General features: G+C 40.1%; 1 protein-coding gene across 6 annotated transcripts in view; it reads right to left on the bottom strand.

The window, feature by feature from the left end:
- Positions 1 to 21,310, bottom strand: part of NEDD4 (NEDD4 E3 ubiquitin protein ligase) — a 125,799-nt gene that overhangs the window by 26,285 nt on the left and 78,204 nt on the right. For 3 of the 6 annotated variants that reach the window (XM_040968753.1, XM_040968748.1, XM_040968752.1), the window contains 7 exons: positions 15,662 to 15,712; positions 14,215 to 14,276; positions 11,844 to 11,946; positions 6,779 to 6,945; positions 4,908 to 5,025; positions 4,651 to 4,818; positions 3,014 to 3,079 (listed from right to left, as the gene is read on the bottom strand). In XM_040968753.1, coding sequence (XP_040824687.1) covers positions 3,014 to 3,079; positions 4,651 to 4,818; positions 4,908 to 5,025; positions 6,779 to 6,945; positions 11,844 to 11,946; positions 14,215 to 14,276; positions 15,662 to 15,712 — 735 coding nt within the window. The remainder of the gene's footprint in view (positions 1 to 3,013; positions 3,080 to 4,650; positions 4,819 to 4,907; positions 5,026 to 6,778; positions 6,946 to 11,843; positions 11,947 to 14,214; positions 14,277 to 15,661; positions 15,713 to 21,310) is intronic. The other 3 variants (XM_040968750.1, XM_040968749.1, XM_040968751.1) reach the window with 3 other exon arrangements.

Genomic DNA, 21,310 nt, shown 5'->3' on the forward strand with positions numbered 1-21,310 from the left:
AGGTTCTCCCGACCTTTTTTCTGTAATGGTGAGGAAACGCTCTTGGTTTCAGATGAGTTAGGGACAGGGGTCACTATTTCCAGGTTTCTGTAAAGCAGTACTAGATTTGGCCTTCCTTTTGCTGTTTTGACTTTTAAATATATTTATTTGCTAGAGAAGGGAAGGGCAGTGTGAGTGAGAAAGACACAGAGAGAGGAAGAGAGGAAGAAAGAGGAAGGATGGTGGGGAGGGGAGAGAGAGAAAGAAAGAAATATTCCATTTGGGTTCACTCCCCAAATATCTATAACAGCAAGGGCTGGGCCAGATTGAAGGCAGTAGTCAGGAAGTCCAGCTGGGCATCGCAGGTGGATGCAGGGACCCAAGCACTTGGGCCACCCAGGACACATGTTTGTAGCAACCTGGAATCGATGGCGGAGCTGTGACTTCAACCAAGCACCTGTGATGGGATGCAGGTGTCCAACGTGGCACTCTGGCCCGTGTGCTAAATGCCCACTGTCCTTTGTGAAACCACTTCACTCTTCCAGGCTTGGCCTGGCTTCCCTCAAGGGCCCAAGAGGATCCGGAGCGTCTCCACTAGCCCCTTCACGCAGGGCACTGTTCACAAGGCACACAGCAGCTGCTGGCGTCGCACTGACAAGGAGCGCGGGCTGTCGGACGGCAAATAATACAATTCCAAGTTGCCATGTTTTCCGGACATTGTCAGCTGGTGACTAAATGAAGTGTAACATCTCCTTCTATACTGAGACGTGCAGGGACGTGGATGGAGCTGAAAGCGGTTGCTGTGCGAGAGGCCGGGCACATCAGACTGCTGACCCTGGGAGTACCTCTCCCTGAACGTCTGACTACGGCAGCAGTGGGGGAGAGAAGATGCAGGTACTAAGGGAAGTGTGTGAGGTGCAGGGGAGGGCTTCTCTGTTTCACTTGCAGTGACATGTGTAGTTTTCAAATTCTTGTAACCATACCCTCACTCCTGTGCTATGTAAATTATAACTCAGAGAGCTGAGAGACTCATTAACCAGTCTACCAGGAACAGAAGGCCTGGGAAAAGCTCTCACCATGAGGAAGGAATAAAGCAGCCCTAGATGCTCTTGTTCATCTGCTACACTCAGCGGTCGTGGCACAGTGGGTTAGGCTGTCACTCGGGAAGCTGACATCCCAAATCCAAGCACGGCTTCCAGCTCTGGCCCTTCTGCCTCTGATCCAGCCTCCTGTTTGTGTGCTTGGGAAGGCAGCAGATGATGACCCCAGTGCTCTGACTCCTGTTACCCATGCGAGAGACCTGGGTGAAGTTCCAGGTTCCTGGCTTCTGCCTGACCTGGGCTCTGGCTGTTGTGGTCGTGTGGACGGTCAGTCAGCGGATGGAAGATCTCTCTTTTTTTTTCTCTCTCTGCTCCCTTCTCAGCCTCTCCCTCTGTCCCTAGTTCTTACAAAACAAGCAACAGACAAATCCTACAAATCATCCCACTTCTTTGGGGAACAATGTCATTCAATGGGAAAGGCCACATTTGGGCTGGCTCGAGCACACCGCCAGGTGCTATGGGAGAAACACCGTGCCCTCTGCTGCATCAGGCTTTGGGCTGAGGAGACAGAGGGGACGTTAAGTCAGGGTCAGGCTCACGGAGGAGGCATTGGCCCTCAGGTGGTGGTCAGTGTTGGCTGCCCAGGCAGGTACCCCTCCCTGCTCAGCTCAGTACCTGTGTCCTTGTCTCACACCACAGCTCTTGCTGGGGGGTGAGTGAGCCAGTATCAGGTAGAGTGCTTTGGAGACCTTACATCCCCTACACAGGGACTTTGAAAAGAGCAAACAGCAACCCCACTTTTCAAAATGACAAAGGGTGGTGAGTAAAACAAGGAGGCCCTTTCCAGGTGAGAAGTGCAGCACATCGGGCTGGCAGGAGGAGAGGATCGGCCCATGGCAGCAGCCCATGGTAAGCACGGGAGGGAGGGCAGCAGGGCCTTTCTGCACGGAGCTCAGAAAGGAGGGCTGCCCAGGAGGTGCTAAGTTCTTTAGTGTATGTATCTGAAAGTTAGAGTGATGGGTAGGGGTGAGAGGCAGAGGAGCGGTTTCCCATCTACTTGCTCACTCCCTCAGTGGTCTCAGGAGCTATGGTTAGTGCAGCCTGAAGCCAGGAGGCTGACAAGCCATATCTGGGCTTTCCAAGTCAGTGCGAGGAACTCAGTTGCTTGAGAAACCACTCCCATGTGCATTAGCAGGGAGCTGGTTTGGAACCCGCACTCTAATATGGGATGTGGGCATTTCAAGTGGTTGCCTAACCTGCTGTGCCACAAAGCCTGCCCCTTAGCTGTGATGTTCCCAAGCTGCTGTCATGCTGGCATTATCCCTGAGGAGGAGACAGAAGACCTGCAGCCAGCACAGTGCTCCAGCTGACGAGCCCAAGTCACACCTGCAGTCCCCAGCACTTGGACATGACCTCACTACACACACACTATTCTTTCTTTGTTTCTTTGTTTCTTTCTTTGTTTCTTTCTTCCTTCCTTCCTTCCTTCCTATCTATCTATCTATCTATCTATCTATCTATCTATCTATCTATCTATCTATGTTTATTTTTTAAAATTTGAGTGGGAGATACACACACACACACACACATACACACACACACACACACACACACAGAAGGAGAGGAGAATAAGAGGGAATGACAGGAGAGGGAATGAGAGGAAAGAGAAAAAACATCTGACACTCAAGTAGGACTCTCATCCACTGGTTCACTCCCCACACATGATGGCCAGGAATTGGCCACTTGAAGCCCAAGTTGAGAATTCAACCTGAATCTCCCTGTGGGTGCCAAGCATTCAAATTCTTCAGTCATCAAAGCTAATTTCTGGGGTCTACACGGACAGGAACCTAGAATTGGGAACAAAGTTGGAATGGAACCCAGGCACTGCAATGCTGGGAACGCAGCACCTGACGGCTTTAGGGCTCAGCCTGAGCCCTCCCCACTTGCTGAGTTTACACATTTACTGTGGAGTAGGGGCAGAGGACAAAACTCACCACAGGAAGTGTAGGCTGTTCCTCAAAAGAATAGGCTTGCAAGCTGCCTCTTCTGCTGGAATGATTCTTATAGAAACAGAAAGAGGGTACCTCAGAGCCTGGCACTGCAACACCTCTCCCCTCCTCCCACCCCGGAAATGGTCAGGAGTGTAAAGGAAGCGATGTCGGGGAGACGGAGCCTTGTTCACCATCATGGCTGACACCTCTGCACGTCTCCCTCTGGGCCACGCTGCATCTTGGACACCTGCTCTTGGATGTCTAACAAACATCCCCTCCATGTGGGTATCCGAAGCAAGATCCAAATTCCCCATCCACACTTTATCAACCTTGTTTCTTTTCTGGCTATTCTCACTTTTGCAGGCAGCAGCCAAGCCCGTCCAGTCTCTTTCCTATGTGCACTCAAACACCCTGTCCTCCTTGAGCTCACCTTCACTGTGTAATGGCACTAGGGGCCTCGAAGGTGCCCTGGTGTCAAGCACTCCTACCCCCAGTCTGCTCCCCACCTTGCAGGCAGCAGCCAGAGAGCATGGGCTCTGCAGCGTGCACATATCCTGTCATGCTCTACAAGTGCCCAGAACCCACTGTTCTGGGATCTTATTACCTGCCTCATCCTCCTCACTTCAGCCACTCCCTGCCTTACCACCTGACCCTGAACCTCCCTGGAAATCTCACTGTCTTTCTTTCCTTGTGTCTTTCCATCCATGCTGTTGTCACTATTCTGAAATATCTGAGTTTTGTTGTTTAATGACACCAAAATGCATTCTTTACAATAACAAAACATGTCAATAATATTTGCCTTTTTCTTTGTCCATCATAGCTTCAGCTGAGACACACTGCAATGGGTAAAGGCAGACCTGTCTCTCTGAAAATAGGCAGGCTGCTCAAACTGTTGACTTCATGTTCATGGCTGATGGAGGAAGGGTGGAGGATGGACTCTAAGAGGTAAGCCAGGTGATGGGGCTTGGCTACTGAGAGGGCATGTTCACACATGGTTCCTGTAAGGATGTGGGTTATTATCTGAGTTCAGGTTTAGCCCAGTGTCGCTTTCAGCTTTCTGGGTCACCATGTGAGTCATTTTTCCATGCCCAGCCTCCCTGAGATGCCCAACTGTGGAGCTTCCTGACCCTGAACTGTAACCTTAACTGGAAGCTTAAATAAACTGCTTCTTTCCCAAGAAGCATTTTCAAGTAAAGGAATGCAGACTAACATATACACAACCCCAGAATTCCTCTTGCTTCTTCGCAGCATCCAACATACAGCAGAGGCCCTCAGAATCACATGCATGTACACAAATTCTTTAAGTCTTTTCCCACAGCCTCTTACCAACACACTGATGGCTGTGTGTTCTCCCTTGCTAAGTCAGTAACCCAACTTGCTCAATTGCATGTGTACTCCTGGTGGGTTTTGGACAGATATAACTGACATGGCAAACATTTGGATGCTACTGGCAATCTGGACTACCATGGTTCTATTTCATACCATCAGGGAGGATATTTCTAAGATGACCATACTGGAGAGTTCCCTAGTCCCCAACACACTACCACATGCTACTTAGAACTTCATGTAACACTTGCTGGATAGAATAGTGTGTGTACTATAAAACCCCAAAGTTTTAACAAGATCTAAGAGCATCTTACTGAGCTGGGTACTTGTGGGCTGGTGGCTGAAGTTCCAGAAACAGCAAGTCTGGCATTCAATTCTTCTGCGAGATGAGTCTGAGCATTCATGTGACTGGATGGTGGAAGGGACGGGGAGGTGTGATTGCCATACGGGGTGGCTTCATCTTCTCGTATAATTTCCCAGTTCTGAAATGACCAGAACAAGTTTGAACCACCCATAGCTTTACATTTCTGTAACGCGAGCCCATTATCTAGAACAAGAAAATGACTTAGACCTCGGGAGACTCTCGGTGGTCAGCACTTTCTGTTTCCTCGGATATCTGCCGCCTGGTGGTAAATGCACGTTGTGCTTGGAGTTGAATGTCGCCATTTTCAGCATCTGTTAGGCTGTCCCTTGATTGGAAGTATAAAAAGACATCAACCAAATGCTAAGGAAGTTCAAGTGATACTCAAAGATTCTGCAAACACTTAAATAAAATACCATTATTTGATCAGAATCTATTGTTTTGGGCCAAAAGCTATTATCAACATGCCCAAATGAAGCCACACTTCAGTATATCCAATGTACTTCACGGAGTTAAAGTTTTTGTGAAAATATAGAACACATCTCACTTTGATATTTCATTTCATCACTGTATCTAAAATAATGTCTTTCACAACTGGGTACTCCAGAGCATTCGTTTAATAAACCATTTCCTGACATTATTATTGTGCCATGTATCACAGGATTAGAATTTAAAGCAGCTTTAGAGGTATTTTCTAGAACTGGTCTCAAGCCGGAAGTAGGGTTTTCCATCTAAGAATTCAGAAGGCAGAGTGAAACAGAGTCCAAGGACTCTGTAACTAAAAGCTTCATAAATGATGCCATTAACAGCTTATCTGTTTTTGCTCATTGGCAGTCATGAGAGTGGTCTGAAAAGAACAGTGATAAAAGCTTCAGAAACATGTCATAAATCAGCCTGAACACTTAAGCCAGTCTTTCATAAGTTTTTTTTATACTACTTGTATTTAATAAATCAGATTGTCAGACAGATTATCTTTTATTCAAATATTTAATAAGAAATCTAATTTGTCACATTTATTTTATTTCATATAAGCTCAGGATAGTCTGAGGACAAGTCCTTTCTGTGCTGAGGCTGGTGAAGACACCATTAGCACAGATGCTAGCACAGATGCTACTAAGGGAAAGCTCCAGGGCTTTCCCCCACAAGTACTTGATCTTGGTTCCAGGAAAACAACACCAGCCACACTGAAAGAAATCTGACTGTGCTCAACTCAGGTAGGCCACAAAACTGAGGTAAGCCAGAGAGCAACTCTGCAGACTTTTCTGGTGTCTTCATGTTTGCAGTTTGCATGCCCTTCTACAGCGGTCAAGGCCTCCAGGCCACGAAGGACGTGGATTGTTGATTTGCTTTGCAAAGTTCTTGGCATGTATCAGATACAATACACAAAGCCACAAATTAGGAAGCTGATGGGCACCTAAGAGAAATTTTAACTCTATGTCAAACAGGAGAAGATTAAAGAAAGACTTCATCAGGTTCTATGGAAGAAAAGGTGGAAGAGAGTTTGACAATAAATATGAATTGTGGGAGAATTTGTAAATTTATTCTGATGATAGTGAAAGAAAAATGTCTCTGAGGAGATGTGGGTTGAGAAGTTTGAAGAAAGTAATTTTCTTTTTGATTTGGTGCTCACTGGGTTACATGTTAGTAAGACCAGACTGCCAAATGGGCACTAAACATCACCTTTATTTTCAAACCCTTTATATTTTACAAGTAACTTGTAAACAAGGTTCTGAAGAAAGTAACACTTTATATTTTAATAAGGACATAAAACCTCAGAAGTTTAAGAAACAAATCTAAAGAGAAACGTACCATTTGGAGCTACATTTGTAATCAACAGTTTATTAAGAGTAAGAAGTAATGATCGGAGTAGTATCTGTGATTCTGATAATTTTGAATAGTATCAAATCATTAAGAAAAAAGAACCAGCCAAAATAACATTGTTAAAGTCCTGAGCTCCAAATTCTTGGTGTTCATGCCATGTAGATAGATTGTAATGATGGTGTTAAGAAATATGACTTCAAATGGAAAATTCGTAGTCAAGCTGTTCCCAGAGTACAGGTATGGAAGCCAGCAGCACTTACTGAGGGGTTGGTCGTTTCCACTGTGTCCTTCTTGATTCATGGTTTACATAGTAGGTCCTTCCCAGGATATCCTGCCTCTCTTCCCATCCTGGAGGTAGAGGGGAAGGTTCCTGTTGCTGTTGCAAATGGCAAGCAGCATCTGGTTGGTCCAAAACAACCCAGCCAGGCTGGCAAACAGAACAGACATAATCAAGCTGGTGTTTGACTTCTAAACCTTAAATGCTACAGGACATTTAAAGACATTTGACATATTTAGTTCTAGAAGGTTCGGCAGAGACACGATGAGTACACCATCAAACTTTCAAAATTACAATATGGATATTGGACATGTAAGCTCAAAACAAAAATATGAACTTTATGATAATGAAGACTTTTCTGGGAAGATTTTGTTTATACCCTTTTGAATGTTTTTCAAAAAACATTTTTAAAGCATATTTAGCAAATAAAAAAAGCCAAAAGGCAATTAAGTAATGATGCAAAGTCAGAAAGCATGGAGAAAGAAACAATTTAAACTGGTATAACTCTAGGCTGTTCTCTAAATTATAAGCAACTGAACAGAGGACAAGAATCCCATCTTTCTCTCTCCTGCAGGTGTACCTACTCTAGGGAAAGCACCTTGATTATGGTAGAAATCAGCAGTTACATTAAAAAAAAACCACCATGAGTTAATAGCTAACTTTATGACAAAAATGAGCAAGTGAATTAGAAGTAATTGCTGTAGTGAACTCTCTAGCAACCAGTCATTCTGATTCTTTTATCTGATTCTTCTTCTGCACCAAGGAAAGGCATTCTGGCCAGATTATAAAAGTGAATAAAATATTTTAAAAAATGTTCTGGACATGTGCTTTCTCACAGACTAGAAAGAGGCAAAATGCACATGAAGCTTTAGCTGGCTTAAAGGAAGGAGCAGCACGTTTAAAACATGCTTTGTTATGAGAAATGTCATAATTGCAAAGATGGTAGGGAAGAGGTTCTACCAAGCACCCATGTATGGTTAGGAATGCATTAGTAAATAGACCAGGAAAGAAAACGTTAAAGTCCTCCTAACAGTTTATGAAATAAGACCTGAAGGTTAAGGGAAGAAAGACACAGCAATGACTTGGCTAGGAAATTTAGCCTTCTGGAGGTCTCAATACTTTCAAAGTTAATCCACCAATTTGCCAAGATTTTGACAAAATTAGATTATGGATTAAAAAAAATAATGAAGCAAGCCAATTCACAAGTTCAATTAGAAACACAAACAAGGAAGAACCACTAGCACAAATCAAAAAAGGAAGAGCAAGCAGAGATTAGCTTTAATGAATGAAATGTAATAAGCCACAATAATCAATATTGTGTGGCATGCATGCACGCGATGACAGACAGCTCAGGAGAATAGATTTAATAGCCCAGAAAGAGTCAAATGCAACAGAATTTAATATATGTTAAAGACATTTCAAACTTGTAGGAAAGTAGATGGCTTAGAAAACGGGTAACCACCCGGGGTTAAAAAAGTTAACACGTATCCCCTCTGTCACTGCTCTCAGTAAGATTTAAATTACAGGTTGAAAAATACATAAATGCTAAATACCTAAGTAGCACTCTCTGGGAAATTTGTACAATATATTCTAAGTTGGTAAGAGGAGATCAAATCCCGAGGATCTAAGAGAAGATCCACAAACGTAGCTACAAACTCCCCACATTTGTATATGGCAAAACCATAAAGTCAAAGTTAAAAACAATGATGAATTAGGAAACATTTTTGGTATTAGGAGAAGAAGCAAAGAATAGCTTCTTTAATATTTCCAGAATTGCTGGTCCAGACACTGGAGAGTCTGCAGGCAACGACTGGGGGTGTGGCGGGCGGCTTAGAAGGCGGGAGAGAAATTTCTTGTGCTCCAGGCTGGACCCGAACAGGCGGAGTCAGGCAGAGGAGCCCTGCGAGGAATGGGTCCTGGCCGCAGGGAGGAAAGGATGGGGGCTGTGCCACAGGGCAGATCTACGCTGGCTGGCTCAGGCCGGAGGTTATGGACAGAGGTGAGGGCAGCGAGGAGGCAGAAAAGAATTATATTTGGAAACAAGATCTGGATAGAAAGTAAAACTGATTCCCACTCTATCTTACCCTGTTTGTTTTTACTTCCATAGGAACTGATTTCTCATTAATCCCATCCTCTTTCATGCCCCTAATCTGTGTCTCTCTCTACATTCACCTTTCCTCTCTCTCCCTTGTTAAACGATCCTAATGGAGGACATGTCATCAACCCAAAATTAGTCTTCCATATACTGAATCTGATTTTATTCTTCTGGTCTCCACTTCAAAATGTAATGACTTCAGTTTTTAAGTTTCACTCTTAAAATGATCTAAAAATGTATCTGTGGAATATTGAGAGTGACTATTTTCATGTAAAATTAAATAAGTATATGAACATAAGGCTTATCACTACTGCTGTAAAGGATTATAAAAATATTCAGAGCCTAGGATACTGGTACCAAAAGCTAAGATTTTTCTCTTCAAGAGCTTTTTTATTGTGTTATCCTAGCAAATTTTAGGAGAGAAAGAAATATTCACTTATTGAAGGATCTTTTTTTTTTAAAATCTCATTTCTAGTTCAAGGAAAGTACACTTGAACATTTAAGTACCATTTAGAAAGGCTGAGTTTTCATGTTTCTGGATAACATTCCTCCTATTAAACACGTATTAGTTGCTATATTTCATAAAATAATAGTCAAAGAATCAGTGAACCTTATTAACAGACCTCAAACCTAACATGCAAGTATCCACCCTTTAACAAATTGGTGTCAGAAAGACATTCAGAACTACAACAAATGTTGTTCATCTTTAAAATAATCCAGTTTTGCCATATACAAAGTCGCAAAGATACAAAAACCACATGTTCCCTAACTATTCCAGCCACATTCTGCTAAGGAATGCAAACTGCCTAGGAGTGAGCCAGTCTCTATTCAAGATGGCAAGTGTTTTCTTTGCATCACAGAATTTTATGTATTCAGTCCTAAACTACATGGCAGAGAGCCGGGCCAGGCTTCTCTGGAAGTCATCTCCACAGAAGATAAATAAGCCCAGATCTGTGTGTTCGAATTCCAAGGGTCTTTCATAAATAAACTTCTACATGCTTATTACATCTCCTGAAACGAGAAGGTGCAGTCCCAGGGAAGTCAAACCTTGAGGTATGAGCATATAGAATGCAGTTCAGCAGCTCTTCCCACGGAATGAGCTACCTGGGATACCGCGTGTGTAAGCGGGAAGCGCATGGAACAGGTTACTAAATAATGAAATGCTGCTACTAAATAAAGGATTTTCGTCCTTGGTACTAGCCATCCTTCATCTCACACACATGTTTCATTATGCGAGACACCCTGTGCACTGGAATGGCAGGTACAGAAACTTATACCCAACAAATACCTTTAAAACCTCAAAAGTGATCATTGTAAGAAAAACTGGAGAAATGGGTAAGAAAAAATATGTAATCAAGTGAGCACAGATATTGGAGAGGTTAACAAGTTCTCTGACGGTCACACCAAAGGTTTTTTTATACCGTAAGATCTGAAGAAAAAAGTTCTTTCCTTCTATTACTATAAATCCCATCACAAACTATAATGTCACTAGTGTACTGAAAAAATTCCCAGAATATTTTGTTGCAAACTCACTGCCTATTCCAGTGCTTTCTTTCTTCAGGAACATATGCTAGTGAATTCAAGCCCAGGCCATTAGGAGCAGAGTCTAGTTTTATGGCCCGATGTAGACCCTCAAAGCAGACCCTCAAAGAGGCAAGGCTGCTGAGGAAGGCACCAAAAGAATGCCCCAGTAGTGGACAGGATGGTGCTGCAACGCTTGTGTCCATGTTAAAGGGGCTAGGACTGTGCTCTGCCTCTCCTTGTGATCCAGTTTTCTGCTAATGCACACCCTGGGAGAGGATGAGTCAAGTATTTGGGTCTTTGTTCTCAGCATGGGAGACCTCCATGGAACTCCTGGCTCTTAGTTTTGGCCTGGCCCAACCCTGCCTGTTGAGGATGCAGAGAGAACAAGTGACTAGATAGGGCATTCCTTTCTTTTCTTTCTTTCATTCTCTCTCTCCCTCTCTCTTTCTCCTTTCTATTCTTTCTTTTTCTTCTTTTCTTTCCTCCCTCCCTTCCTTCACCCCCTCCTTGCCTTCCCTTTCTCCTTCCTTCTTTTCTTTCTTCTCTCTCTCTCTCTCTCTCTCTCTCTCTCTCTCTCTCTCTCATATAGTTTAAGAAGAATGCTCCAAAGCAATTTGGGAATGTGGTGCCATGCACTGTGCATTCAATAAACGATGACGAGTGAAAGATGCCACCGCGTGACAATAATGTACCTTCAAAGGGAATCTCAAAGAGCAGGTAGTTTTTGGTGTGGTTTTAAATCATGGCTTTGCCTGCTGAGAGGAGCCTTGTTATTCTGCAACAGGAAGCAGCCAAGGTTCAGGACAGTGTAGTGACTGACACAGGGACATCTGGCTGGCTGGTGGCAGCCTTGGCGATGGATTTGGGGTCCAAATCCATTCCAAACACATACTCTCCAACCTCTTCGCTTACCAGGGCTCAGCACAAATGCTTCAGTTGGCCATTCCTCTTAGCCTGCTGCCCATGAAAACTGCCCCAAATATATCTGGCTTTTTATCAGATCCCTTATGTTCTCTGCTTCTCTGCGTCTTTTTCTTTTCTAAGAGGTCCCATGTCAGGATAGGAAAAGTAATATATATTAGAGGTCCCTAAAAAGAGCTCCTAATCAGTGGAGTTCCTCAGACTATCCACATGTTTAACTTGTAAATATGAAGCTGTGTTCTTAATTTAAGGGACAACATGGCATAACTTTAGAACTCTGAAAATTAGAAACTGTGTATGACTTAATTACAAAAATGCTTTAATCTTTAAGCATAAGGACCACTCATTTCCACAAAAATATCCTGAGACGAAAAAAACTGTTAGTGAATGTTTGGGTGAAACAAATGTTCAGCTAAATTTTACTGAATAGTTATTTTTCTTTAGAGTATAATCAAGATGAAATGAAATATTTCCTTCATGATGTAACCAAATATTTATAAAATCTCACCTCTAACTCCTCAGCCTGTTCTGCGTTATCATCTTCTGAGCCACTGGTTTTAGGTAAGTAAGTCATTTTTAGTCTCAGATAACCTTTAACTCTTGATTTGTGACTGTAGGAAAAAAAAACCAATTATTCATAACACTTTAACGCTAATAAGAAAAGCACTCATTTAATGGGAGTTTTCTGAGTAGCAACCAGGGCACTTACATACAAAAGTTCAAGTGTGGAAGATATCTAAGAAAAGGAATAGATGGTCGATAAAAAGGAAACACAGACACATAAGTAACTATCACTAAGTAAGATGCTAAGGAGGCTTCAGGGAAAGCTCAGAGAGAATTTCAGAAGGAAGCTAGGAGTTGAGGCTAGAAGACTGGGCAGGATTTCAATCTGCAGCAGTTGGGGGGTGGGGAGGAAGGTACAGGAGGGGAAGGAAGAGCCCCAAACCAGGGAACAGACAGGAAATCTGAGGTGTAATTAAGGAAATAGCAGTAGTTGAGTCTGGCTGAATTATAAGGTACATAAAGGAAGTATGAGAGGCAGGGATGGTCCAGATGATGCAGTCGCAGGGAGGACGGGATTTGCAGACTTTAGTTTGCCTCTGTTGGGATGCCCTGGAGAATGCCCGCACCAGAGAGCATGCTCAGAGATGACCTGGCCTTTCTGCAGAGGACAACAGGCAGGCAGAGAACACCATCTGTCAACAAACCTAGCACCTTGCGTTAACAGCTGTCGGAGTCTGCTGTATATTAACTGTCCTAACCTGTTTTCATACTCTGTGTAATGCACTGTGCAAGCTAAACGTTGCTCTCCACTATAAGGATACTTTGACTTTCTTCTGAAGTTTGGCTTTGGTAATATTTTCATTTAAGACTTAATTCTCTCTATTGTCCTTATGAATTCTAGCACCTAAGGCTTAATTATAAAATCTTTGTTTATCCTAACTCTGTACGGTTTTGATTTTCATAGATGTTGGTTTTCTTTCTAAACAAACAAGCCCTAATCCTGAACATTTATTTAGTTAAGGGTTTTGAACCTCTTATTGCTGTAAGAGGCAGTTACAGAAAAAAAATGTTCACATAATGTTTTATTGAAATATTTCTCTATAAACCTATGCTTTGTATCTTTCCAACCAGGAAATATGCCCATGGATTTTGATCTAACAAAACTTAAGCAGAATTATATATTTCCTTTCTAGAAAAAATGTGCTTTTGCATCTGTAACAATGCAGATAAGAAAGGCACAAATTATAATACATTTTTGAAGATGAAAATACTAAAACGCAATTGACAAAGAGGCAAGCTACTAGGGCATTAGAGAAGAAATATCAATTTTTTGTATGCAGATATTTCAACCATTCTCAAGGGAAGGAAAGAGACATGCAGACTCATATTTGAATTGAATATGTGATTTTTTTTTTATGGAGAGTAAACACCACCATACACATCCTGTTTCTGTTGTTTCAATGTTTCTATTATGACAAGTGACATAAAAATCATTTCAGCTGAAAATTCTTACTAGGTCACATCAATACATTTTCCAAATACATTTTCTTTGCAGTTTTATCTATACATAACTTAGCATTCTAAGTGCAGTTAATTGCATACTGGCTGTCAATCTGAAATAATGTTTTAATGTCTTTGAAGGAGTGATATAGCTCTAATAAAGAATCAGTTGATATTTTAAAAAAAACAAGTATAGATTAGTTTTATCTGCTTTATCTGAACTTTTTCATAATAAATCCACCTATGTTTTGACTAGCTTTTGATTGATTCTCAGAAGATGAAGAGTTTTATTTATAGCCTAAAGATTAAAATTTTTTCCCAAATCCAGTATTTCTAATGAGGAAAATGAGATTATGAGCATCCCATTTGAGCTTTAAATTACAGTCTTCCATCATCTTATTAAAAAAAAAAAACTTCTAATCTGTTTTTATTAAAGTGTGCAAAATGCAGTTGTGAGGATTTTCTGAAAATGGCTTTGTAAGTATCAACTTGGTGTTCACTTTATATGAACTGATTTTTCTGTTTGTTTTTTTTTTTTAAAGCAGAGTGTTTTCTTAATGTTTTGTTTTCTTTTATGGCAAAGTTATCTAAACTTTATGATGTAAAATAACAAAAAAATTTAAATTTCTAGTTCAACAGATCCTAAGAGGGAAAGTCTTTTTGAAATGGGTGTGATAAGTTTCTGTATTTTCAATTTTTTTTTGCAATGAGCATATGCAACAAGATACAAACAATACTAAGCTTTAAAAATAAAGAATGTAATACTTAGAAGTAATTTTTAAAATAAATGTTTAAACCTCAGTTTCCAAAAGGCTACTGTAAACTGTAACAAACAGATAAAAAACTTAAGATGCTATGATTTTATATTTACTGACCTTCTTGGATGAAGAACAAAATCCTTAAATGTGTAAGGTCTCTCCATTCTGGGATTTTCTGTCTAGAATAAAACAGTGGATTTTCAAGATGTATCTATAACACCAAAAACATGTACTTATTGAAAATATTCACAAACTGTGACTCAAGGCTTACTTAAACTTAGAAGTGACAAAAAAATAATGCTAGTTTATTAAGCAGCTATATGAGCTAACCTGACTGTGCTTCAATTTTCCCTTACAACAGGAATTTCAGCTAGCATCACAATTCAGTTTAAAACTGGCTGAACAGGTGAACTGTGGAGCTAGAGAAGGTAAAAAGAACAAGGTGAAAGACAGTACAGAGCAGTTTCAATGATGGAACCCAAAGTTATGTGGGTAAGCACACAGCCGGCTGCTTGGCTTGGGGTGGGCACAGGGACAGTTTTAGGAGAACCAAAAAGCAAACAGCCTGGAAAGTAAGACTGGATCCAATCGATTATTGGAAGTTGATAATTTATTCATACTGCAGAGCACCAATAAAACTCTTAGAAGTCTGACAGAATGAAGAAGTATTTTCTCTATCAAGGGAAGGTCCATTGTTTTACAAAATTATCACTTGCGTCTCTGCTGTGTTTTGCGTCATAACCACCTCTTTTATCTTTAAACTCTTCTATTAAATTTTTCAGACATTAGTTTGCTTGGCCTTCTTTCTCCTCCTGGCTTACTTCTCTTTGTCCTCTGGTCCATCCACGTTGACTAAAGTTCACTACTTGGCTGTTGGTTCTTAATTCTCTTGTTTGGACTGTTCTCTATGCTCAGATATTCTGCTGTTACCTGCATAGTCAAAGTTCTCCTTCATTCCAGGCCCTTTTCCTTAAATAATTTATTTTTGCAGCTCTTTTAGGTATACACTTCAAATGTTCATTTTTAAAATTAAAATTTTAATATACATACAAATAAATCCGATGTACTTCAAAACAAACTGGTTTTTCCTCACACTATTTTTTTTAGCAATACCATCCTTAGCTACTATGCTCAACCTGTATTTACATTTCTCTTATTTTTTTCAACTTTCATGTGAGACACTTGATTTAAAAAATGCTTTATTATGAAGTAGTTCCTAAATCTGTTTTCCTTCAATGGTTCATGATTATACTTCTGCAGACTATTTTCACTTCTTTCTGTAAGCCTAGGTTATGTCCATTCTAATTATTCAGTTATTATGTTCTAACCAATTATCCTTAAGTAATACTTTTAAGACTCCAACACACTTTCTTGCCTTTCTAGTTCTTACAGAGAAGTCTTGAAGAGAAAATTAGGATAAAAAATGAGATAAAAATAATATATTCAAGAAATCAAAGCAATATGTATTTTATAATAAAATATTTACATTAATTATACTTTGTATATGTACTTACTAAATTAACAAATAAAAACGGAGTGTAAAAACAAAGACATTTATACCAACCGGTAACGGATAAAGAGGAACATCCACTTGACCTAGGAAATCATCTCTTGTCTATAAAAGAAGGAAGAAAAAATTAGATTAGAAATAGGAATCATTCCCTTAAAGGACTTTAATGAGCTATATCTGTCGTTCAAACATAATGTAATTTTTTTTTGTTTCATCTGCTGCAATAATAGAAAACAAAAAGTAATGGGGTACATCCTCTAGGGATGACCAAACAGCATATTTTAGCTTATTTCTTCTGTAAACCATACTTTTACATTCAGAAAAACCATAAAATGATAATATAAATGCAAAATAGAGCAAAAAGAAACAAGCAGAAACTAGAAGTGAAATATTTCAAATTAGCAAATGTAGCAGGTAGGATTCCTAATTATATGGCAACACTCTGCAGCCACATGGTGTGCAGTGTGTACAGTGAAAGCAGAAATCTTCAAGGTTATTGGTTTGAGAAGTTGAATGACCTAGTTTGGGGATGAGGACATAATTGGAAAAGAAGTGCAAAATCTCACAAAGGAAGATGCCATCAGAGCTCTTAGGAATCCATATATGAACTTCGCCCAAAGCCCTAACTCATCTTTGAACCGCTCAAGTAAGAGCCAGCAGTAAGATGAAAGGATTAAGCACAGATTTCAGCTGATGTTTAACAAAGCAGAGACAACATGTGGACTTCAGCTATAATCAGTGTTGTTTAGGAAAATATAATAAAACTCATGAGGTATTACACTGTTCAGTATACAGTAAAAAATTATCAGACATGAAAATAAATGGAAAAACGTGACCCAGTATCAACAGAAAAAGCAACAAACAGAAACCAATCACAAAATCATCCAGATCTGGGATAAGTAGACAGAAATTGCAACAGCGTTATAGGTTAAGGAGGACTTGCCAGGGAAAACCTTGTGCAACATGTTTAAACTCTGATGTCTTAATGTTAATGGCCGGTGTGAGATTCAGGGTGAAGAACTGATGTAGAATCTGAGAGACACATCTCGTAGCAGGTGTTTAGGTCACTGGGGTATGCCTACAGTGGGTGGTTTTTCAGAGTACTGATTATTTCAGTTCAAGTTTGACCCAACTGCTCTCTGTTTCCTTCCTATTCATTTGAGCAATGCTCTGCATTCACAGTTAACCATGTTCCACCAGACACGGGACCATGGGAATACCTGATCCTGAACTGTAGCTTCCAAACTGTAAGCTGAAATAAACCTTTCCCAGGGGGCTCAGCGTTGTAGTCTAGTGGCTAAAGTCCTCACCTTGCATGCACCGAAATCCCAGATGTGTGCTGGTTCATATTCTAGCGGCCCCACTTTCCCATCCAGCTCCCTGCTTGTGGCCTGGGAAAACAGTAGAGGACAGCGCAAAGCCTTGGGACCCTGCACTCATGTGAAAGACCTGGAAGAGCTCCTGGATCCTGGCTTCGGATTGGCTCAACTCCAGCTGTTGCAGCTGCTTGGGGAGTGAACCATCAGACGGAAGATCTTCCTCTCTGTCTCTGTTCCTCTGTATATCTGACTTTCCAATAAAAAGAAATCTGTAAAAAAAAAACTTTCCTAGGAAGCTGCTCTTATATTTTTAAGCTAACTAACAGGAAGACTAATTTTAAACACTATTCTAGAGATGTTTAAGGATTTAGCAGGAAAACAAGGTCACAATGAATGAAAATGTAGGGAGTCTCAGCAGTGAAAGGCAAACTAAAAAAGAGGAGATCAAATGTGTATTTTATGATTGAAAACACAATGTATAAAATAAAAGTAAGTAGGTAGGCTCAATACATGATTAGAGATGATGGGAGAAATGTTGCGAGGACCTGAAGATGTATGAAAAAAATTTATCTATCATGAAAAATGAAGAGGCCTGATTGAAAATTTTCAAGCAGTCTAGCACAAGTATTACTGGAGTCTCAGTAACAGGGTGAGAAGGAAAGGTGAAAAAGAAAGCAATCAAAAATTTCCAACATTTGGAAATACATAAAATCAGTAATCTCGGTGAACTCAGCTTGGAAAAAAGAAAAAAAAATGAGAAGGTAGATCATTATTAAATACTGAAACTAAACATAAAGAGAAAATCTTTAAACTTACCAGACAGAATCAATACATTGCAGACTGAGGGACAATACAAAGGATAGCTCAGTTCCCGTTAAAAACAGTGGAAGCCAAGAGACAAGAGAGTGACATCTCTTAAGCACAGAAAAAAAGGGGAAAAAAGCTTGAAGAACTACAGCAGGGATGCACATCTCTCCTCTGCTGCTACTCAGGATGCTAGTCACAATGCCTGCATGCCATCCTCCAGGGCCCGGGTTCCATGTCTGCCTCCAGGTGCTGACTTCAGCAGAGCCTGGGAGGCAACGCTGGTCGCTCAGGTAACTGGGCTTCTGTCGCTCATACAGGACCCGAATTATCATTTCAGCACAAACACGGCTGTCATGGACATTCAGAGGAGTGAAGAAGCAGAGAAGACGGTTCTCTTTGTAACAAATAAATTAACACTTGAAAAAGGAAAGTAAAGAGGCCTTTTGGCAAATCAAGACAAATTTTGTCATGAGCAGATCACACTCTAAGACATGAAGAGCAAGGTTGAGAGGCACATCAGATGAAAATTCAAAGGGAAAAAATATGGAATACCAAAAATGGTAATATGTGAATAAATTAAAAAATAGATCTCAATTTCTAAAGGACAAATTTCTACTTAGAGAAAGAATTACGTTACCATATTTTGGATTTGACACAAACACAGAGATAATACAAATGACATCACACAGGAGACAAGTATGATGACTTTCCAATAAAAAGAAATAAATCTTAAAAAAAAAAACCTTTCCCAGATTAAGATTCTTTAAAATTTGTATGAAGTGGTTGATATGACTGATACAAATTAACCAATTGTTTGCAGAGCTAAAACCCAAGAATTAAAATGCATTTTCAAAAATGGATTGATTAATGCAAAATAAGACAGAAAAATAAAAAAGGAGAAAATAAAAAAACATATTTTGAGGATTAACTCAAATAAATTATGACAAATTATAAATTTCAACTAGAGATTGTTAGCCTGGATAAAATGCAAGATTTACTACATTTTGTATAGAAAAGACATCAATCATTATTATTATTTAAACATTCAAGAACATTTTTAGCCTTTTTTCATTTTCAAAACTTTAGATTTACCAAAACACTGAAAAAAAAAACCAGTACTGAAAACATCAATTTACTTTTCATCTAATTCCTCCAAATGTCAATACTTTAAATAAAAACAAGTAAGGATCAAAACTGGGAATACAATTATCTAGTCTACAGCCTTCACCTGATCTTTCATGGACAGTTTTAGTAAGGATATATTCAGATTCTCACACTTCATCTGTGTGCTCTCTCATTAGTTCTTTTCATCTGAAAAGTACCTAAGAACATTTTGAAGGCCACTGGGTATAGAAGGTCTTTCAAGTTTGGATGTTATCTCTTCATGATTGAATTTAGTTACGCATTTTTGCAAGAATCATATAAAAGTGATGTGTGTACCATGATTCTCCATGCATTATCAGGAGGCATATGATGTTGACAGGCCTTGCTGTTGAAGTTAACTTTGATCATGTGATTAAGGTGTCAGCTTTCTCCACTTTGAAGCTACAATTTTCACTTTTGTAATGAATAGTTTCTTGTGTGAAAATACTTCAAGATATTGTCATACTCTATTTTCCTCAAACTTAGCTCACAAACTTTAGTAAACACTAATGATTCTTACCATTAGCGACTCTTACTAAGGATGCCTGTCAAATGGTAATTTTTTTATTTCTACCAGTGGCATCTTTGATAAGATCTTTGATGAAGTAAAGAACTTCCCCTTCCTCCCACTTGTACATTCAAGTACTGATTTAAATAAGCATAGAATCACCAATATCTGTTTCAATTTACAAAATAGTGTTCATATACTTGCTTATTTTGTTATTTAAATTGCCCCAGATCTGGTTATCGGGAGTCAAATAGAGTTGGCCCTTGCATGTCTATGATGTCCTCATTACTGTGTGAGAATTTGCTTACTTTCTGGCACCCCAAGATGTTTCATGTTTGAATTGTACTTTTTTTTTTGAAGATAGGTTTTTTTAAAGAATTTTTTTTAATTGGAAAGTCAGATATACAGTGAAGATGAGAGGAAGATCTTTTGTCTAATGATTTAATCCCTAAGCCGATCTGAAGCTGGGAGCGAGGAGCCTCTTCTGAGTCTCCCACATAGGTGCAGGGTCTCAAGGCTTTGGGCTCTCCTTGACTGATTTTGCAGGCCACAAGCAGGGAGCTGGAGGGGAAGCAGGGCTGTTGGGATTCGAACCGGTGCCCATATGGGATTCTGGTGCTTGCAAGGTGAGGACTTCAGCCATAGGCTATTGCACTGGGTGCTCAGCTTGTACTTTCACCATCCCTGCCCTTTGTTAAGCCATTTGTCTAAAGAATCCTGGCAAGCTTTACTGGCACATTGTATTATTAGATACTAAGATGCAGGCTTGAACTACTCATTGTGTCTAGGCTTAAGAGACAAATCTTATTTATTTATAGATTTTTTTTTCCATAAAGTGTAAATCTCTTGTTTTTTTTTTCAGACTTAATTTTTATTGGAAAGGCAGATTTATAGAGATAAGGAGAGACAGAGAAAGATCTTCTATCTGTTGGTTCACTCTCCAAATTGCTGCAATGGCCAGATCTGGGCTAATCCGAAGCCAGGAGGCAGGGGCTTTATCCAGGTCTTCCACATGGGTGCAGGGTTCCAAGGTTCCTTTGGGTTGTCCTCTATTGCCTCCCCAGGTCACAAAACAGCGAGCTGGATGGAAGTGGAGCAGGTGAGACACAAACCAGCACCCATATGGGATTCTGGTGCATGCAAAGTAAGGGTTTAGCCACTGAGCCATCACACCAGATTGAAAATCTCTCTCTCTCTCTCTTTTTTTTTAACATTTCATTTATATATCTGAGAGAGTTACAGACAAAAACATGGTAAAGAGACAGAGACAGGGAGGAGAGACAGAAACAAAGAGGGAGAAAGAGAAAGACATTTCTATTGGCTGGATCATTTCCTAACTGGTCAGTGATGGCCAGGGTGCGCCAGGATCCAGGAACTCCATGTAAGTGGCAGGATACCAAACTCTGGAGCCATCCCATGCTACTTTCCCAGACTCGTTAGCAGGGATCTGGATTGGAAGCAGAGCAGCCGAGAATTAATAAGGTGCCAATGTAGGATGCTAGCATAGTAGGCGGTGGCTTCAATACTCAAGAGATGAATTATAAACGCAAATCTACAAGTAAATTGAAAATAAACTACAGAAAAAGTAAGTACAGCAAGTCCAAGAGCTCTGTAGTGGCTTTAAGAAAGGCAGATAAGTTAGACTTCATTTTAGGAAGTACTTTCAGAAATAATAAGGAATATTTCATGATAAAAATTCAGAAGGAATCCTTAGGCTCTAACCATATAATATCAAGAGGTACCCAATTGAAGTGGACATGTGACTTGAACCTATATTTCAAGGAAGCCAAATGAAGGGCCAATGGCACATTTCTTTAATGCTTACCAGCATTTTCATCATGGAAATGCAAATTAAATTCATAATGGGTATCTAAAATTAACAAGTCTGGCAACAATCAATACTTGTGAGGCTGAGGACCAATCAGA

This window comes from Ochotona curzoniae, unplaced genomic scaffold (genome assembly GCF_017591425.1).
Source record: "Ochotona curzoniae isolate NIBS_2020 unplaced genomic scaffold, NIBS_Ocur_1.0 scaffold_4701, whole genome shotgun sequence".
Lineage (NCBI taxonomy): Eukaryota > Metazoa > Chordata > Mammalia > Lagomorpha > Ochotonidae > Ochotona > Ochotona curzoniae.